Source organism: Narcine bancroftii, chromosome 8 (genome assembly GCF_036971445.1).
Source record: "Narcine bancroftii isolate sNarBan1 chromosome 8, sNarBan1.hap1, whole genome shotgun sequence".
Lineage (NCBI taxonomy): Eukaryota > Metazoa > Chordata > Chondrichthyes > Torpediniformes > Narcinidae > Narcine > Narcine bancroftii.
Window position 1 is genome coordinate 13,026,969 of NC_091476.1, and position 17,124 is coordinate 13,044,092.

Genomic DNA, 17,124 nt, shown 5'->3' on the forward strand with positions numbered 1-17,124 from the left:
GTCTCAGCTGGGAGGGAGCCCTCTTTTCTTTTGACAATGGGTCAACTTAAAACAGAGTCATTTACCATTACTGCTTCCAGCAGAATCTTGAGCACTATTGTTTTATTTGGTTTGCATAAACAGTGATCAACATCAACATTTTTATAACCCTTGTACCAGCATAAGAGAGAGGGTGGGGGAAATGCTCTGAAGGCATTTCAGTCCCCCCAAGGTTATCTAGTTTAAGGTTTGACCTTCCACCAATGGTATGAAAATTTACTGATTGGAGGAGGATAAAATTCTTAAATTATTTTTTTAATTAAATTTTTAATTTGTAAAAAAATTTAGACATACAGCACATTTACAGGCCAATTTGGCCCGATGAGTCTGTGCTGCCCCATGGTACATTTTTGAAGGGTGGGAGGAACCCAGAGCCCCTGGATAAAACTCATGCAGTCACGGGGAGAACGTACAAACTCCTTACAGAGAGCGCAGGATTTGAACTCAGGTAAAGGTGTTGCGCTAAACAATAAATTTTTAAAATTGTCGAATGTCAAAAAAAAGTAATATGTTCCAGTGGGCTGCAAATGATTCAGAGAGAAACTTAAAAAAGATTTAAGCAAGATGTAGTTTTGGGATGGAATCCTCACATCTATTTATCGCTTCCAGCTGTTAAAAGTTCCAATCCAAATATATATATAGTTGTGAAAGAAGAGGCACGAGTTGGCAAAGCATCAAGATTTACAATTCCTGTCATTTGCTTCTTCACAACATTAGGCAGTATAAAATCTGGAGCATGTCTGATATCCAGATTTGCTGTGATGGGAAGGAGATTTAACACTTCCGTGGTCTTTGCAAATGATCCCGTGATCCTAGAGATACTTACATCCTGCATCCCAACAGAAGTGGCAATACTGCTTGGTGTTATTGTTTAAGCAAAACCAATGAAAAATTCCTGACTCCAGACAATCATCCTGTTTTCTCCTTGGAACTAATGTAACCATTGACTTAAACATGTGCTGAATTTCTACAAAGCGAATGAATCTAGTTTATATTCCTTAGCGAAGAAAATTTGGACAGTCAAGGAGAAATCTACAGAAAAGTTTACCGAAATCTTAATTAAATCGTATGGAAATTTGGTCTCATTCAATTGCAGATTTAGCCAATGAAAAATATACTTTTAAAATATCTTTTAAAGTTTATTTAATGCTGAGTGTAGGGTTAATGGCCAGATTCTTAACAGTGTGGAAGAACAGAGGGATTTTGGGGTCCATATCAATACATCTCTCAAAGGTGCCACTCAGGTTCATAGGATAGTTAAGAAGGCTGATGGGATGTTGGTCTTCAATAGTCAGGGGATTGAGTTCAAGAGTTGAGAGGGCATGTTGTAGCTCTACAAATCTCTGGCAAGACCCCACTTAGAATATTGTGTTCAGTTCTGGGTCACCTCACTATAGGAAGGATGTGGAAGCTATGGAGTGAGTGCAGAGATTTACCAAGAACGTTGCCTGGATTGGAAAATATGCCTTAAGAGGCAAGGTTAGCAGAGCTAGGTCTTTTCTCTTTGGAGCATAGAAGGATGAAAGGTGACTTAATAGAGGTCTACAAGATTCTGAGAGGCATAGATAAGTTAGGCAGCCAGCACCTTATTCCCATGGCAGGATCAACAAACAGTTTTGGGAAGACATCAGGGATGTGTTTTTATATATAGAGAGAGGGTTCTGGGTGCCTAGAATGCTTTTGCAGGGGTGGTGATGGAGGCCAGGACATTTGGGGTATTTCATACTCCTAAATATGGATGAAAGAAAAATTTGAGGGTTGTGACAGAAGACTGATTTAATTTTTTTTTGGTAGGAATATATCAGTTGGCAAAACAATGAGAGCCAAAGGGCCTGTTCTATGTTAAGACTCAGCAACATTTATAGTAGCTACACACTAATACTTTCTGATTTTGACTTTCTGCTTGCCTTTTGGGACAATTTAATTGCACATTTTAAATGGACTGATTGACAGTAAATTGATTGATGGACACTTCCATAGAATAAACTTCATTTGCTGCTATCAATTGCTAAAATAGGTTTGACGATTGATTGGAATGCCACAATTCTAGTTCATAACATCATGACAAATTATCCATCTATTGGCTTTATTGAGATAGACAAAGATGAGCTTTCTGTACAATGAAAGATGATGGTCACTTTGGGGAAGTTATTTACAATGAAACAAGAATTAAAACCTCAAACTTAATTAATTTAATTTGTTGCATAAAATTAAGAAACTTTGATGGAGGACATTAAAGAATTTCATTTCTGTGCATTTCATAATGAGAACACTTTCTTTATCTTATCAACATAAATGGTGAATATTACGCTACAGTCTCGCATCAAATATATTATTTATTTTACCAATGTACCTTATAGTCTGTACTTTCCTTGAGACTACAAACTGATAATGTTATGCTATTTTTAATTACCTCTTTCCACTACATCAGTGTGTGAAATAGGCCTGACTTAGGGCAAAGAACAGAAAGAATTGTTTTGAGTTGACGTCATAGTTTAGATCAAAGGATAGTTAACCACCTTGATAGTCCTTTGCAAGTCCTGGTTTTTGGCTTGCTATAATTGAGTTAACATGCAAATACAATGAAAACATTTAAAAAATTGGAATGTGTTTGCAGATGGAATGTATATAAAATGAATGTGGTCTGTGTTACCTTGCCTGAATATATATGCTGCATTGGTTGCTGAGAAGTTGGTTGTGACAGCAAAGTTTTCCTTGTTTGATAGATTTGCCTCCACTTGCATTGACTTGTCCACCTCACTGTGGAAACTACTGACTTGTCCAGTCGGAAATGTTACATTTGTCAGATGTCCGTCACCATCATACCTGGATAAAAAACATAGACATTTTAAAGATATAAATTAGAAATAATAGCACATATAAACTCCCCGTATTTGAGAATGTTCTCCTGGAAGGAAGAAGGGTTTAAATGTTTACTCTTTCTTTTTGATTAAAATAAGTGTGCTCTATTAACTGCCAGGGACCATCACAATATTTGGGCATTATGGAATGAACAAAGCTCTGTTTTATCATGATGGCAAAGGCAAACATTGAACAGTGTCTCCTCAATGATCTACATGAAAACAGAATAGATGGTTTCAATCTTGTGGTCTTACATTTGAAGAAGAAAGGTTTCTGACATGGTCTTAAAGAGGAAATTTCAGTGGATGACTTAGATGATTTTTTTTTACATCAATTTCCAAGTGAATACTCAAGATTTTCAGTTCCACGTCTTGTTACGTCCCAGAATCACCATCTCTGATTTGTCGGACCCTTTGTCTGGAATCCAGCACTCAATGTTATGAAAATCGAGGAGATGATTGTGGACTGCAGGAGGAAGTCAGGAGAACACGATCCAATCCTCATCGAGGGGTCAGTAGTGGAGAGGGTCAAGAACTTCAAATTCCTGGGTATCAACATCTCCCAGGACCTGTCCTGGAGCCTCCCTGTCGATGCAATCACAGAGAAGGCTCGCCAGTGGCTATACTTTGTGAGTTGTTTGAGAAGATTTGGTATGTCGCTGAAGAATCTTGAAAACTTCTATAGGCGTACATGGAGAGCTGCATGACTATCTGGAATGGAAGTGCCTATTCTTAAGACAAGAAAAATCTTCAGAGGGTTGTTAACTCAGCCTGCAACATCACAGATACCAGACTTCACTCCATCGAGGATATCTTCGAAGAGACGACATCTTAAGAAAACAGCCTCTATCCTCAGGACCCTCACCACCCACATCATATGCTCTTCACTCTGCTCCCATCGGGAAAAAGGTACAGATGCCTAAAGATGCGCACTCAGCGACACAAGGACGGCTTCTTCTCGCTGCCATTGAATTCCTGAATGATTGCTGCCTTACTTGGATTTTTTGTGCAGTAGTTTTACATATTTTTATATGAATATTTACACTCTCACGCTGCTGTAAAACAACAAATTTCATGTGATGACAATAAATTCTGATTCTGTGTTGCCAATGATGAGGCAGTAGGACAGTCATTATAAATAGAATAAGAAAGATTGAACCAATAGGCACATAAACAGTAATGGCCAGCACTAATATGGACCGAAAGAAAGAGTGAAATGCCCAAACTTGGAGAAATCAGAGGTGAATAAGACCCAATTGATTCCAGAGAGGCAACATGCTTGCATGGAAGTTGAGGTACTGCTCTTTAAGCTTGTACTGGGGTTTCTTGTAACAAACACCACAGACAGAATTGTCAGAGTGGGGGTGGGATGCCAAATAAAAATGGCTGGTGACTGGAAACACATGATCACATTTATAGACTGATTGCAAAAGTGATTTACCATCCCACTCCCACTCTAAGTCCTTCAACACTCAAGGGCTGACCTCCTGGTTCAATGGTATTTGAATGAAGATTGTGGTCTCTCATCAGATGACAGATTATAGAGGATTATCATTTAATCTCCCGAAAGATCCCCAATTACCCCCTTTAATGCAATTAAAAGTATTCAATAATTTTACTATGGTTAAGTTTCTAACAAATAAACACTTAGGTAAAACCACAACCTAAATTAAACTATCGTATTACCAATATGCACTGGCCAAACTGTACAATTGATTGAATACATGGACTTACTATTCCCCTAACAAGACTGATATTAAATGCCAACCTAGGCCACAGTCCTAATTTCATAAATTAATTACTGAGGGTACTTCATCAGAAAATTGCTTGCTTTATGTTACCTTATAAACAACTCCAATTTCTTTTGAAATACAGGATGGGTATTATGTCGGAACATGGTTCAAAAAAGTAGAAACATTAGTAAAATGGTAATTTTTCCCCCCACTGAGAATTGCACATTAATATAAAGAATTAAATGCATAAAGCTGTGAACTGGGAGCCTGAAAATATGCCAGCGTATACATCAGGTCACATACTAAAAGCCATTATTCCTTCTCAATGAAATTGTGAACCATTTACTTGCAGTTTCTAGATCACAATTTTAAAACTTTATCTTTGTTAACCTTGTAACTATGCTATTTTTGTAAATGTCTCCACTAGTATGCAATTTATTTTATGCAATTTCAAAGTGCTGTAACCTCAAGTGTCCTCAACCAAAAACAAGAATATTGAAGTGCTCAGGTAATGACAAATTCAAGATGTGTGGCAACTTCTTATGCCTATTAAATTTAAAAACATCTTAAAAAGCACATTTCCTTGATGTGCTTTGCGCTTATGTTATGCTATGTGATCCTTGAATTGGGCTTTAGCATGAATCTTTCACAACCAGCACAAGAAACAAATACATCAGGATCCACAACCGATGACAAGGGATAAGTCTGAAAAGCCGAGCAGAATAAAAACAGGCAGGGTTAATCAAAAAGCTTAAAATAATTCTTGACATTCCCATTTTCATTTTTAGTCTGCTAGGGGTAACAGAGGTACATTTTTTTCCTGACACCGGATTAAGCACATGCAGAAAATCACCTCTTGTGTCTTTGAATACCTTATGAGGAACTTAATCTGAAATTAGAATATAGGAAGATTTTAAACCGTTTTCACATTTTCAAATGGGGCTCATCACTTTAATTGGGCTTTTTCCTATCTGTCCTATACAAATCCACTTTTATTTTGTTTTCAAATAGTCTTGCATTTTTCAAAATAATGATTCAATAGGTGTTGATATCGTTTTCTTTTCACCGTCAACTTTAAACTAAGGTGCCTTTTCCTTTGTGTCTTACGAACTCAAATATTTTTCCAGACTGATAGATTTGCATGTGATAATTAAAACTTAAAACCTCCTGTACACATGACAGGTTCGAGGTGGACGAGAAGCAAACCTTCTAGACATTGCTTCATCTGTTTTGAGACATGAAATATCAATTGTACACGATTGGCTGATTGACATTATTCACTTACATTTCTTAAGAGTGAAAAACAATGATTGGTATTAGCAAGGAACTGTAACAATACACTTCAAGGTGATATGCTTATCAGTTTGTAAGAGATATGCCACCTGTGCTGTTTCACCGTGAGCTTTGATATTGACTAAGGTGACACAGTCTACCTGAACTTAATATTGTTCACTCCCACTGGTGTAATTTAATAAACCTGTGTTGTATGCTGTATGGTTCTGCTGTGTCTTTTTATACCTTGACAGCATGGGACGGCTATTACATTTGAGCTGCTGAGTTCCTCCGGTAGATTGTTTTTTGCTCCAGATTAGAACATCTGCAATGTCCTGTATGTCCTTCTGAGTAATTTGCCACTCAGTAAATACAACTCCTAACATTTATTTTGTCAAAAGTTCTATTCTGAGAGAACTTTCAGATCCCTTGTGTTCGATCCTTCTTTGCATTTCAGAATAAAATCCTTCAGGCTTTCAAGCTTTAGGGACTCATTGAGGTTTTAATCCCATAATTACTTGGATCATACTTTGACTCAAGTAATCTCCTGAGAAAGGAATACAGTAAAACCCCTGGTATCAACCGGCAGCCTCAAACAACTTGCAAAAAAAAGAGGAAAATAAATTTTAAAAATGAAAATAAATAAGAATAAAATAATAGGTTAAAAATATTCATTTAAAATTGGAAAAGTAAATGTTCTCTGAAGTAACACAGAAACCTTTGGTGAAGATAGGAGCAAATGTACAGCCAGCAGAGTGTCTTGGTCGTACTTTGCTCATAGCAGCTGTTTGAGTAAAGTTGTGTAAAACAGCAATGGCATCGCCCAGGATGAGGAGTTGATTGATGTCGCTCGACATTGGGGTGACTCTCTTAAAGTGTCTCCTTATACCTGCTTAGTAAGAGTCGCCCCGGCCAGAGGCTTTATTTATAAACTTGGGGAGGGGCTGGGGTTAATTATCTATAATTATTATTGTTGGTCTTTCAGGCGGCTCTGTGGGGTGAGAGGAACCTGCAGCAATGGTTAAATGCTTACAAAGAAAGTGTCTGAAAATAAAGCAAAATGCTTTAAAGTTTATATATTTGTGCAAGTAAAGTTTGTACAGTGTAAGTACAGTCTAGTATTTTTGTCTTATAAATTGTTCATTCTTAATGCAGGTGTATTAGTTAGGCATTTTAAGAGTAAGTCTCAAACAACTGGAAAATATGCTTATCCGGCATCTACCAATCCCCTTGGGTGCTGGATACCAGGGGTTTTACTGTACTTTATTTTCTATCTCCTCCAAATTTAGCAACATTTGCTTTTTTAAAAAATTCAGTGTGCCTTAATCTTTTCTCTTTTTTCATTTTGTTATCATACTAAATATCCTTCCTTACATCTGTTTTTTCTACTAAAATGCACAACTTTGTATTTTCCTGCATTAGTTTTAACATCCCAGCTGAGATCAGAGGGTCAAGCGAGAGCTGCCTTGATGGCTGCCATGTTGTATTTGACGAACGATAAAATAGATACAGTGAATTTCCAACTTGCGTCTATTTTGAAAGATGGCCGATCGGTCAGAATGGAACATGGTCATAAGTTGAAGACTACCTGTATATTTCATCAAACCATAAAGTGTTATCTTCCAGTCTTGCAGAGAGCTGCAAACTTTCTGTCATCAGGGTCTTCCTTGAAGGAGAAAGCTGCCTTTGAAGAGACTAAGGCCATGCCTTTTCTTCTCGTCCTCTGGAACACCCTTCCAATCATTGCAGCTAGTAAACATTTCCCAGTAAATTGAAAGCATTAAGGGAAAAGTAGAGAAGGAGCTGCTTCTTTCTCAAAACATTTTAATAATTTCTCACTTCAGGATCATGGGATCAGTTATTTTTAAAAGAAGGTTTTTTTTTCTCGCAATCCTGGCCACTTTCTATTGAGGGGGAACTTAATCAAACCCCTGGGAGTCTTGGTAACTGTGATTACTATTCAGGTCATTAGAGAGCTGGACTGCATTCTCCCTGCGATTGCAGGAAAAATGTGTCTAACCCTCTAATTAATATTTAAATTAACAACTTGAGCCTTTACCATTATTAACAGCTTGTGTGAGTGGTCTTTGATTCAGAAAAATATGGTTGCAGATTTTATTGGCTGTTGCTTGCCATCATTTGTGCAAGCCATGAATCGAAAAAAAAATCAAGGTGACATAAAAATCCCACACCAGTTTATCAGATTAATTTCCAAATAAAGACATATAGAAATGCTGGAAGAACTCATCCGGTCTTGCAGCGTCCACAGGAGGTAAAGCTAGATACCAACTTCCTGGACTCCTCCCCCAGCCAGTCTTTATTCTCGTGCCTTCCTGTTCTTTGCTTATTCCTTGAAGAAGGGCTCAGGCCCAAAACACCAGTAATTTATCTTATGGACGCTGTGAGATCGGCTGGGTTCCTCCAGAATTTTTGTGTGTTTATACTACAATTACAGTGTCTGCAGACTTCTGTTTTTCACTCAAATTAATATCTAAGTTCAGCTTTCCAAATGGCAAGAGATGGGGAAGGATAGAAATTTGTCTTTGGATACTGACATCAATTGGGCAAAAGAGTATCAGCCATGATTGCACTCTTCATCCAACACTCAGGATGGAGAATAGTTCATGGAAGTAAATATAGTTGAACTTCATTGAATCCAAAAGTTCTCCTCATGAAGATTGTGCAATGGCATTCAGGCCACCAGAGGGCACGATGCACCTCTTCAGTGGATTGGAAAACTTTAATAAAATGATACAAAATGTAATAACTCTCATTGAAAGAAATAACACATGGCTTACTGCTCAATAGCACAGTCGGAAAAGTCGTCTGACAAAATATTGCAAGAAAATTTAAAGATGGGTTTAAATTAAAGGGAAATGTTTGTAAAGTTGTCACTAAATAGTAAACCTGAGGATGAAGAACATTTAAAAATTCAGGAAAGGAAAAATAAGAAATTAATATTGCTAGAGAAAATAGGATGAGAGTACATGAACAAGAAACTCTGAAACAGACTGCAAGATAGGAAGGAACCAATTAGTGGTCAAATGTGGGTTTCTTAACAGGTTGAAGTATTGAAAACAAGCAATAAGGAAATGGAAGAGAAATTAAACAAATACTTTGTGCCAGTCATGATGGATGAAGACAGAAAATAGATCCCAGAAAGAGTGAAACCAAGATCCATTGCAAATGAAGTAATAAATAAGCATAAGTAAAAAAATGTGACACGAGGATTTTAGCCTGGAAACTGATCCAATTGGAGGAATTCCATCATATTTCATCTGGGCACCATTCAAATGTATGGTATTAACATCGACTTCTCCGGTTTCTGCTAGCTCCCACTCCCCATCTTTTCCCTCTCTCTGTGTAAAAAGATAGGAACGGAAATGAGTGACTCATTCCCATTCTGAAATTTTACCTGTGACATTTTTGCAGACTGCCTGCAGTCGAAACTGAATTGCAGGTGATCTGCAACAGTGGGCTGGTGTACGTTGCACGTAGGGTATACGTCATGGTTGACATCGACCCAGGTCCAGCCACAGGTCGTTCCAGTGTGAATGGCCACTCCAGAAGGGAGGTGCGATAATTTCTGATGGAAAAAAATCATCGCTTTCTCTCCCTTTTCCCGTCTGTTTCCCTTCACAGAGCCAAAAACTATCTCCCTCCCCCTATCCATTCTTACCGTTCCTCTCCTATGGCATGGCCTTATCAACAGCAATGAACACCTTTTATCTGTTGGTCTCTAGCCCTCCCCCTTGCATTCTTCCCTTTTCACTTGCTTTTTAATGCTGGCTCTATGCCTGCTTTTAACCCACACCATGAGGAAGGGCTCAGGCCCAAAATGTCAGTGATATATCTTTACTTACGATGGATATTGCAAGACCTGCTGAGCTCCTCTGGAATTTCTGTATTTTTAACCACAATCACAGCATCTGTGGACTTCTGAGTTTTACTCCAACATTTCAATTATTTACTTCACAAAATTTTGAAAGGAATAGCAATGGGACACTGGATTATCAGGTTGTCCTTTGGATTAGTGTTATGGAAGTCACAATGATCTAAGTAATCAATTGGAATACATTGAGAATATATTTAGGCAAGTAGATGAGGATGAACCAGTAGATCTTATATTTTTGAATTTTCATCACAGAGAGGAAATTAATGATTCAGTTTGGAACAAGTATAATTGGAGGTTATGTACAAGCGTGGATTGAGATTGCACAGTTGGATTTGTTTCAACCTTTCATAATATGGATTGACTAGATATTGTGACCACTAAAAAGCAGTCCACAGTTATATCACAATATCAAGATCCCTTTGTTGTCATGTAATAGAACAGAACATAATATTAGACAAAATTGATTTCTGCCTGCCGTAAAGCAGAAAAAGGCAAAGCGAATGTTATACGATGAATCCAGTTACAGCCATTGAGTTCTACAGTGTGGAAACAGGTTCTTCAGTCCAACTTATCCATGCTGACCAAGGTAATCTCATTTCCTTGTGTTCGGCCCATACCCCTCAAAACTTTTACAATTTATGCATCTTATCCAAAAGGAATTGATGGTCCTGCCAGAGCTGTAATGCCAGCGCTACCGCTGGCGCGGACCTGTGGGGAGCAGGGAGTGAGATACAGCACTCCCCTGCCGTGTCCAATTGCCCAGTACAACTGCTGTCAGCTCCGTACAGGCTTTAAATGGCCTGTTGAAAGAGCCGGTGAGGGTTTATATTAAAATCTGTTTATTTTAAAGTCTGGGCCTAAGATAGTAGAGCCTATGTTCAACAGCAGTCTTGAGGGGTTTCAGACAACTGGTGCATGACATCAATAAAAAGGGGATCCTCTGTTAGAGAAGGATAAACAGATGACCCTTGGGACAGTGATCATGGTGGCGGACCAGTGAGGGGCTCTGCGGCTGAAGAACTGTTAGTGACTTGAGGTGAGGCACTCATGCAGGCTGCGGGTTGCTTGAGACTCCAGTCAAGGGACCCGCACCAGGCAATGGACTGCTGGAGACCAGATTGAGACTGGCTGAAGGGATACCAGGAATTGGGATCTGAATGCGAGAGGGTGGCGATGGTGCTGGAGACTTTCTGATCCTGTTAGAAGTTCAGATCTGGAGCTTGGGTTGCTGATGGTTTGTTCTGGAGTCTGTATGGCTGCGAAAACCGCGGGAGCGTGGAGGCGAATCCATGGACACACGGTGACTCTGGGGTGGGGTGGGGTGGGAGAGAGACTCTGGTTCTTTTTCTCTGACTGTGAGGGGCACCATGCAATTTCTGCTGATGGCTGATCTTTGTCTGTCATACAGTAGACTAAATGACATTTTGTGCAATATTATGTTTTCTGTTTCATTACATGACAATAAAAGAATCTTGAAATGTCTTTTGATTGTCATAATTATCCTCACTTCTACCACTTCCATATACATACCACCCTGTGTGTGAAGAAGGTGTCCCTCAAACCACTTTTAAATCTTTCCCAACACCTTATATCTATGTCCTCCAGTTTTGGATTCTCCTACCCTTGGAAAAATACAATGACTGTTTATCTTATCTAGGCCCCTCGGGATTTTATAAACCTCCAAAAGGTTCCCCTAATCTTTGCAAGTCCTAGCTTATCTTTGTAATTCAAGCCTACCAACCTCAGTAACATCTTGTTAATCTTTTATGCACCCTTTCCAGTTTAATGATATGTTCCTATAGCTGGGCAACAACCTGCTTTTCAGTCGCATTCCAACAGTGCAGAGTTACTAAGGAAGGAAGGTCAATCTCAATCATGTGTTAATGAAAGCATGAAATGTAAATGGATTGGAAAGAAACGCATTAAAATTAATGGTAAAGTATGGCAGAGGATGGCACCAACACAATTTAATGCTTAAATAATGCAATTAAATAATATTCTGTTTTTATTTGGGCTCATTTTTAAATTACTAGCAGTAGACATGAACTGCAGGGGAAATATTTTTATTTATTGGAGGTCTGTTAATTCTTTTTTGTTAGTTTGCATTTTCTGAGTTGGTTTTTTTTTTGAAGCCTAAAAAAGTTAACTGTTTGTGAAAATCAAGAGCTGGTAAGTTCTTCAAACGCAATCATTCTACAGTACTGTTAATTATGCCAGGGACTTGTATGTCAACTGGCATTTGGAAAGCAAGCACCACTGGCTGGAATTGGAATCAGCGCACCATTCAGAACTCAACTCTCCAACCCAAACTTAGCACAGACAAACCAAACACTGACACAAATTTTGTCACCCAGGGCCAGGCAAGTTACCAACAGAGACAACGGTTGGAACTGGATAGTGACCTCCCTACAAGTAAACGGATGCATCTAGTATGAAATCAGATGAGCAAGTTGACTCAAATCTTGCTTCCAGGCTAACATCCAATCACTCATTTTGTGCATATGTAAAATGGGATGCAAGATGTATTGTACCACTAAGAAACCTGAAATACATCTGATTGTGCACGAACCAGATTCTATTATACATTTGTAAATGAGGAATAGATTCAATGACATGTCCAGAAATTTAAAAACATACCTGCTTATTTAACTATTAATGACAGTAGGAAATTCTCATAAATGCATCTTAAGTTGCATCTCCATCTTTAATAAATCCAGTTTCATTCCACCTGTGATTATTACCATTATTTTAATCCCATATCTGATGCCTATTAACTCCATTGTATTCAACTCATGATGTTGCAGGAGCTACCTGCATTGCATTTCACCCCACCTCTTCCAACATTTTTAATCAAAAATATTTAATGTGGATTGAGAAAGTAAAAATACTAAAAACTAAACTGCATGGACGTGTTTTGCCATGCCAGAGAATGCTTGGAAACAAAATCCACACCTTCAACGTAGTGAACCAGATCTGGGATTTCAATAGAATTAATGAAAAGAGGTGCACACGGAGCACCAATAGAAACTGAATTCCGCAGCGTTTGTTGCACACAGTTAAAGAAACAAGTAACAGATTTTAAAGATCAGGCTGCAATTCACTTTTAAGATTGTGCTAAGTGTTGGTTGGGTGATAACTTTGAGTATGAACGGACAGATATCAGTTGATTGACAATCCTCAACGGGAATGACAGAACATGAGATAGTCAACACCTCCAAGCACAAGCAACATGGTTTCAATGAGTGGCAGATCTGAACACAAGGGCTTTGGTGTCAATTGATAGACTGCCCCGAGTACAAATGGACAGCTGTCAGAGCACAAGCACTAAAATATAATCAAAACCAACGGGGCCAAATTTGATAGCTTTAAAAGTGGGTTAAAGGATTATGGTGCATGATTAACCCATGTTCATTGATTGCAATGCAGGCAGCATGCCAACTTCCTGCTGCCTGCTCATTAGAATGGCTTCTGCATGCCTGCTGTGCTCACAGTCCTGTTGATTAACTGCCCTCACATCATCATCCGTTAGCAATATTTGGAGCTACTTTGCATAGTATAAAGATGACCAAGTCTCTTATGAGACACATAGATTATGCCAAGTGCGGGCATTCACACTGAAAAAAAAATGCAAATCTGATCTGGGAATCGGTGAATAGCAAAAAAAAAACTGCCAGAAGAACTCAGTCATCATGGAGGCAAAGGGATGGTTGATTTCTCTGCATCAGGACTGAGAGTGTAGAGGGAAGATTTGCTGGTACACACAGGTGAGTGAGAGGAGTGAGGCAGAGGCTGGTTGAGTGATAGGTGAAACCGGAAAAGGGAAGGATGTTAGGTAAATGAGTTAAGAATTAAGGGGCAGAGGTTTAGAGGTAACATGAGGGGGAACTTCTTTACTCAGAGAGTGGTAGCCGTGTGGAATGAGCTTCCGGGAGAAATAGTGGAGGCGGAGTCAATTGTATTATTTAAGAAAAGGTTGGACAGGTATATGGATGAGAAGAAGTTGGAGGGTTATGGGCATTGTGCAGGGAGGTGGGACTAGAAAGGGGTGTTTGGTTCGGTGCGGACTGGAAGGGCCTAATGGCCTGTTTCTGTGCTGTAATTGTTATGTTTTTTTTAATGTTTAAATGGAATCAGGAAGGGGGAGCAGATAGGCTGGGTGAAATGAGGGAGAAAAAATTGAGATAGGTAGCAATGAGGGTAATGGACAGATGGAACCAGGTGGGGAGTGTGATGCAGTTAGGAAGGAGGGATGGGAAAGAGGAAGAGAGAACCTGGCTAGACTGGTGATAATGGGAAAGGAACACAGGGAAGTGGAAGTTGTGGGCTTCAAGGTTTCAGGTGCACGATGGTAGTTTGATGGAGGAACTGTAAACCAGGAGAAATGTTTTACATCCATGTTATGGGTTGGTCATCCATAAATCTACCCAGAAACCCTTAGTTAAGGAAGGCCATGGGCTGGAAGCAGCGGCACAAAAGAAAATCACCAATTTCCCATGAACAATTCATGAAAGTACATTTTTAAATGCTATTTCCTCCCACCAGCCTGAAACTGCTCAACTCATTCCCCCCCACCCCCTTTATTCATCCAGCAATAGAGGTTTTCTGCCAAGTGATGCAGAAGGAGCCACATGGTGAACACAGAATGCAGAATGACACTCGTTTGGAAGAAGTACAAGTGAATCACTGTTTCACCTGGAAGGACTTGTTTCTCACTGGATAGTGCGAAGAGAAGGTGTAAAAGGACTTCTGCTCTCTTGTGAAATGCACACTGTTATTCAATAAAGTTATTCAACATTACAAAGAAGGAGGTATTTGAAGTCCCGAAATAAATAGATAAATTTCTAGGGCCTGATCAGGTATATTCTCTAATGTGACAGGAAGCAAAAGAAGAGATTGCTGCGGGCCTGGCAGAGACTTTTGTAACTTTGTTAGTCACAGGAGGATGGTTAATGTTAAGCGTTTATTGAAAAATTGTAGCAGAGCAAAGCCAGGGAACTACAGGTCAGTGAACCTTACATTGGCAGAAGGAGTGAAATTGGAACAGATTCTGAGAGTTTGTATTTGGAAAGGCAAGAGGTGATTAGTGATTGTCAGCATGGCTTTGTGGAAATTATGTCCCATAAATATCACGAAGGATTGTTGAAGAGGTGGCTGAAAAGATTAATGAGAGCAGGGTGGTAATGTTGTTCATATGGACTTTAGCAAGGCCTTTGACAAGGTTCCCCATGGAAAATTAGTCCAGAAAGTCAGGACATATGGTATCCAGGATGAGATGGTGACTTGGATACAAAAATAGGAAGCAGAGAGAGCTTGTGGAGGGTTGTTCTTTACGTTGGAAGCATCTGATGGCAGGAATTGGTGATGGATCCACTGTAGTTCGTCACATATATGAAGTAACAACTTGTAAGGAATTGCATCGATGCACAGTTTCTTCTTCATGTGAACATGTGAATTATGCCAGAGAGCAACTTTGTCATTCAATCCTGCTCTGCCATTCAATAAGATCACAGTTAGGCTCACACAGTTGGCCTATATATTCTGCCTTCTCTCTCAGTTTTATTTTAAATAAAGGAGTCACATTCATTATTTTCTGATCTAATGTTCTCTTCCCTAAGACTCAGGTATTTTAGAAAAATAAATCCAACACTTCAACTATTCTTGCAGCCACTTTTTTAATACCCAGGATGAAGTCTATCTTTCTTCCCTGGTGATAATAACTTTCCTTCCTTCCTTCCATTTCGTGATTAATAGCTATCCCTTTATGATGAAGACTGATGCAAAACACTTGTTCAATTCATCTGCTGTTTCTTTCCAACAATAATTGCCTAGACTTGTTTCAAAGATTTTACTTCCATTGTTAATTTTTACCACATATAGAAGCTATTACCAAATGTTTTCACATTTCTAGCTTGGTTTGTCTTGTACTCAAATTTCCTTCCTAGTGAATATTTTAATCATTCATCAGTGAAATGCAAAACAGTACATGCTGTTTGATCTTCTACACTCAGAGTTGTACAGATCCTTAAATCCAGGAAGTCCATATATGTGTGTGTGATATAGATGTACACACACACACACACACACACACACACACACATATATATATATATAAACACAATGTTGGAGAAACTCAGCAGGTCAAACAGTGTACTGTATATAGCAAAGTTATAGATACTAGATACTAGAGCGCATCGGATGTCCCCCAAAGTTCCTCAACATGATTATCCAACTGCACGAAAACCAACAAGGTCGGGTCAGATAGAGCAATGAGCTCTCTGAACCCTTCTCCATTAACAATGGCGTGAAGCAAGGCTGTGTTCTCGCACCAACCCTCTTTTCAATCTTCTTCAGCATGATGCTAAACCAAGCCATGAAAGACCCAAACAATGAAGATGCTGTTTACATCCGGTACCGCACGGATGGCAGTCTCTTCAATCTGAGGCGCCTGCAAGCTCACACCAAGACACAAGAGAAACTTGTCCGTGAACTACTCTTTGCAGACGATGCCGCTTTAGTTGCCCATTCAGAGCCAGCTCTTCAGCGCTTGACGTCCTGCTTTGCGGAAACTGCCAAAATGTTTGGCCTGGAAGTCAGCCTGAAGAAAACTGAGGTCCTCCATCAGCCAGCTCCCCACCATGACTACCAGCCCCCCCACATCTCCATCGGGCACACAAAACTCGAAACGGTCAACCAGTTTACCTATCTCGGCTGCACCATTTCATCAGATGCAAGGATCGACAATGAGATAGACAACAGACTCGCCAAGGCAAATAGCGCCTTTGGAAGACTACACAAAAGAGTCTGGAAAAACAACCAACTGAAAAACCTCACAAAGATAAGCGTATACAGAGCCGTTGTCATACCCACACTCCTGTTCGGCTCCGAATCATGGGTCCTCTACCGGCACCACCTACGGCTCCTAGAACGCTTCCACCAGCGTTGTCTCCGCTCCATCCTCAACATCCATTGGAGCGCTTTCATCCCTAACGTCGAATACTCGAGATGGCAGAGGTCGACAGCATCGAGTCCACACTGCTGAAGATCCAGCTGCGCTGGATGGGTCACGTCTCCAGAATGGAGGACCATCGCCTTCCCAAGATCGTGTTATATGGCGAGCTCTCCACTGGCCACCGTGACAGAGGTGCACCAAAGAAAAGGTACAAGGACTGCCTAAAGAAATCTCTTGGTGCCTGCCACATTGACCACCGCCAGTGGGCTGATAACGCCTCAAACCGTGCATCTTGGCGCCTCACAGTTTGGCGGGCAGCAACCTCCTTTGAAGAAGACCGCAGAGCCCACCTCACTGACAAAAGGCAAAGGAGGA

General features: G+C 39.7%; 1 protein-coding gene across 13 annotated transcripts in view; it reads right to left on the reverse strand.

Moving 5' to 3' along the window:
• Positions 1 to 17,124, reverse strand: part of tenm1 (teneurin transmembrane protein 1) — an 832,896-nt gene that overhangs the window by 57,900 nt on the left and 757,872 nt on the right. For all 13 annotated transcript variants that reach the window (XR_011342879.1, XR_011342876.1, XR_011342875.1 and 10 more), the window contains one exon: positions 2,693 to 2,865. Coding sequence is in view for 8 of the 13 variants with exons in the window: in XM_069892937.1 (XP_069749038.1) it covers positions 2,693 to 2,865 (173 nt within the window). In the remaining 5 variants the exon portion in view is untranslated. The remainder of the gene's footprint in view (positions 1 to 2,692; positions 2,866 to 17,124) is intronic.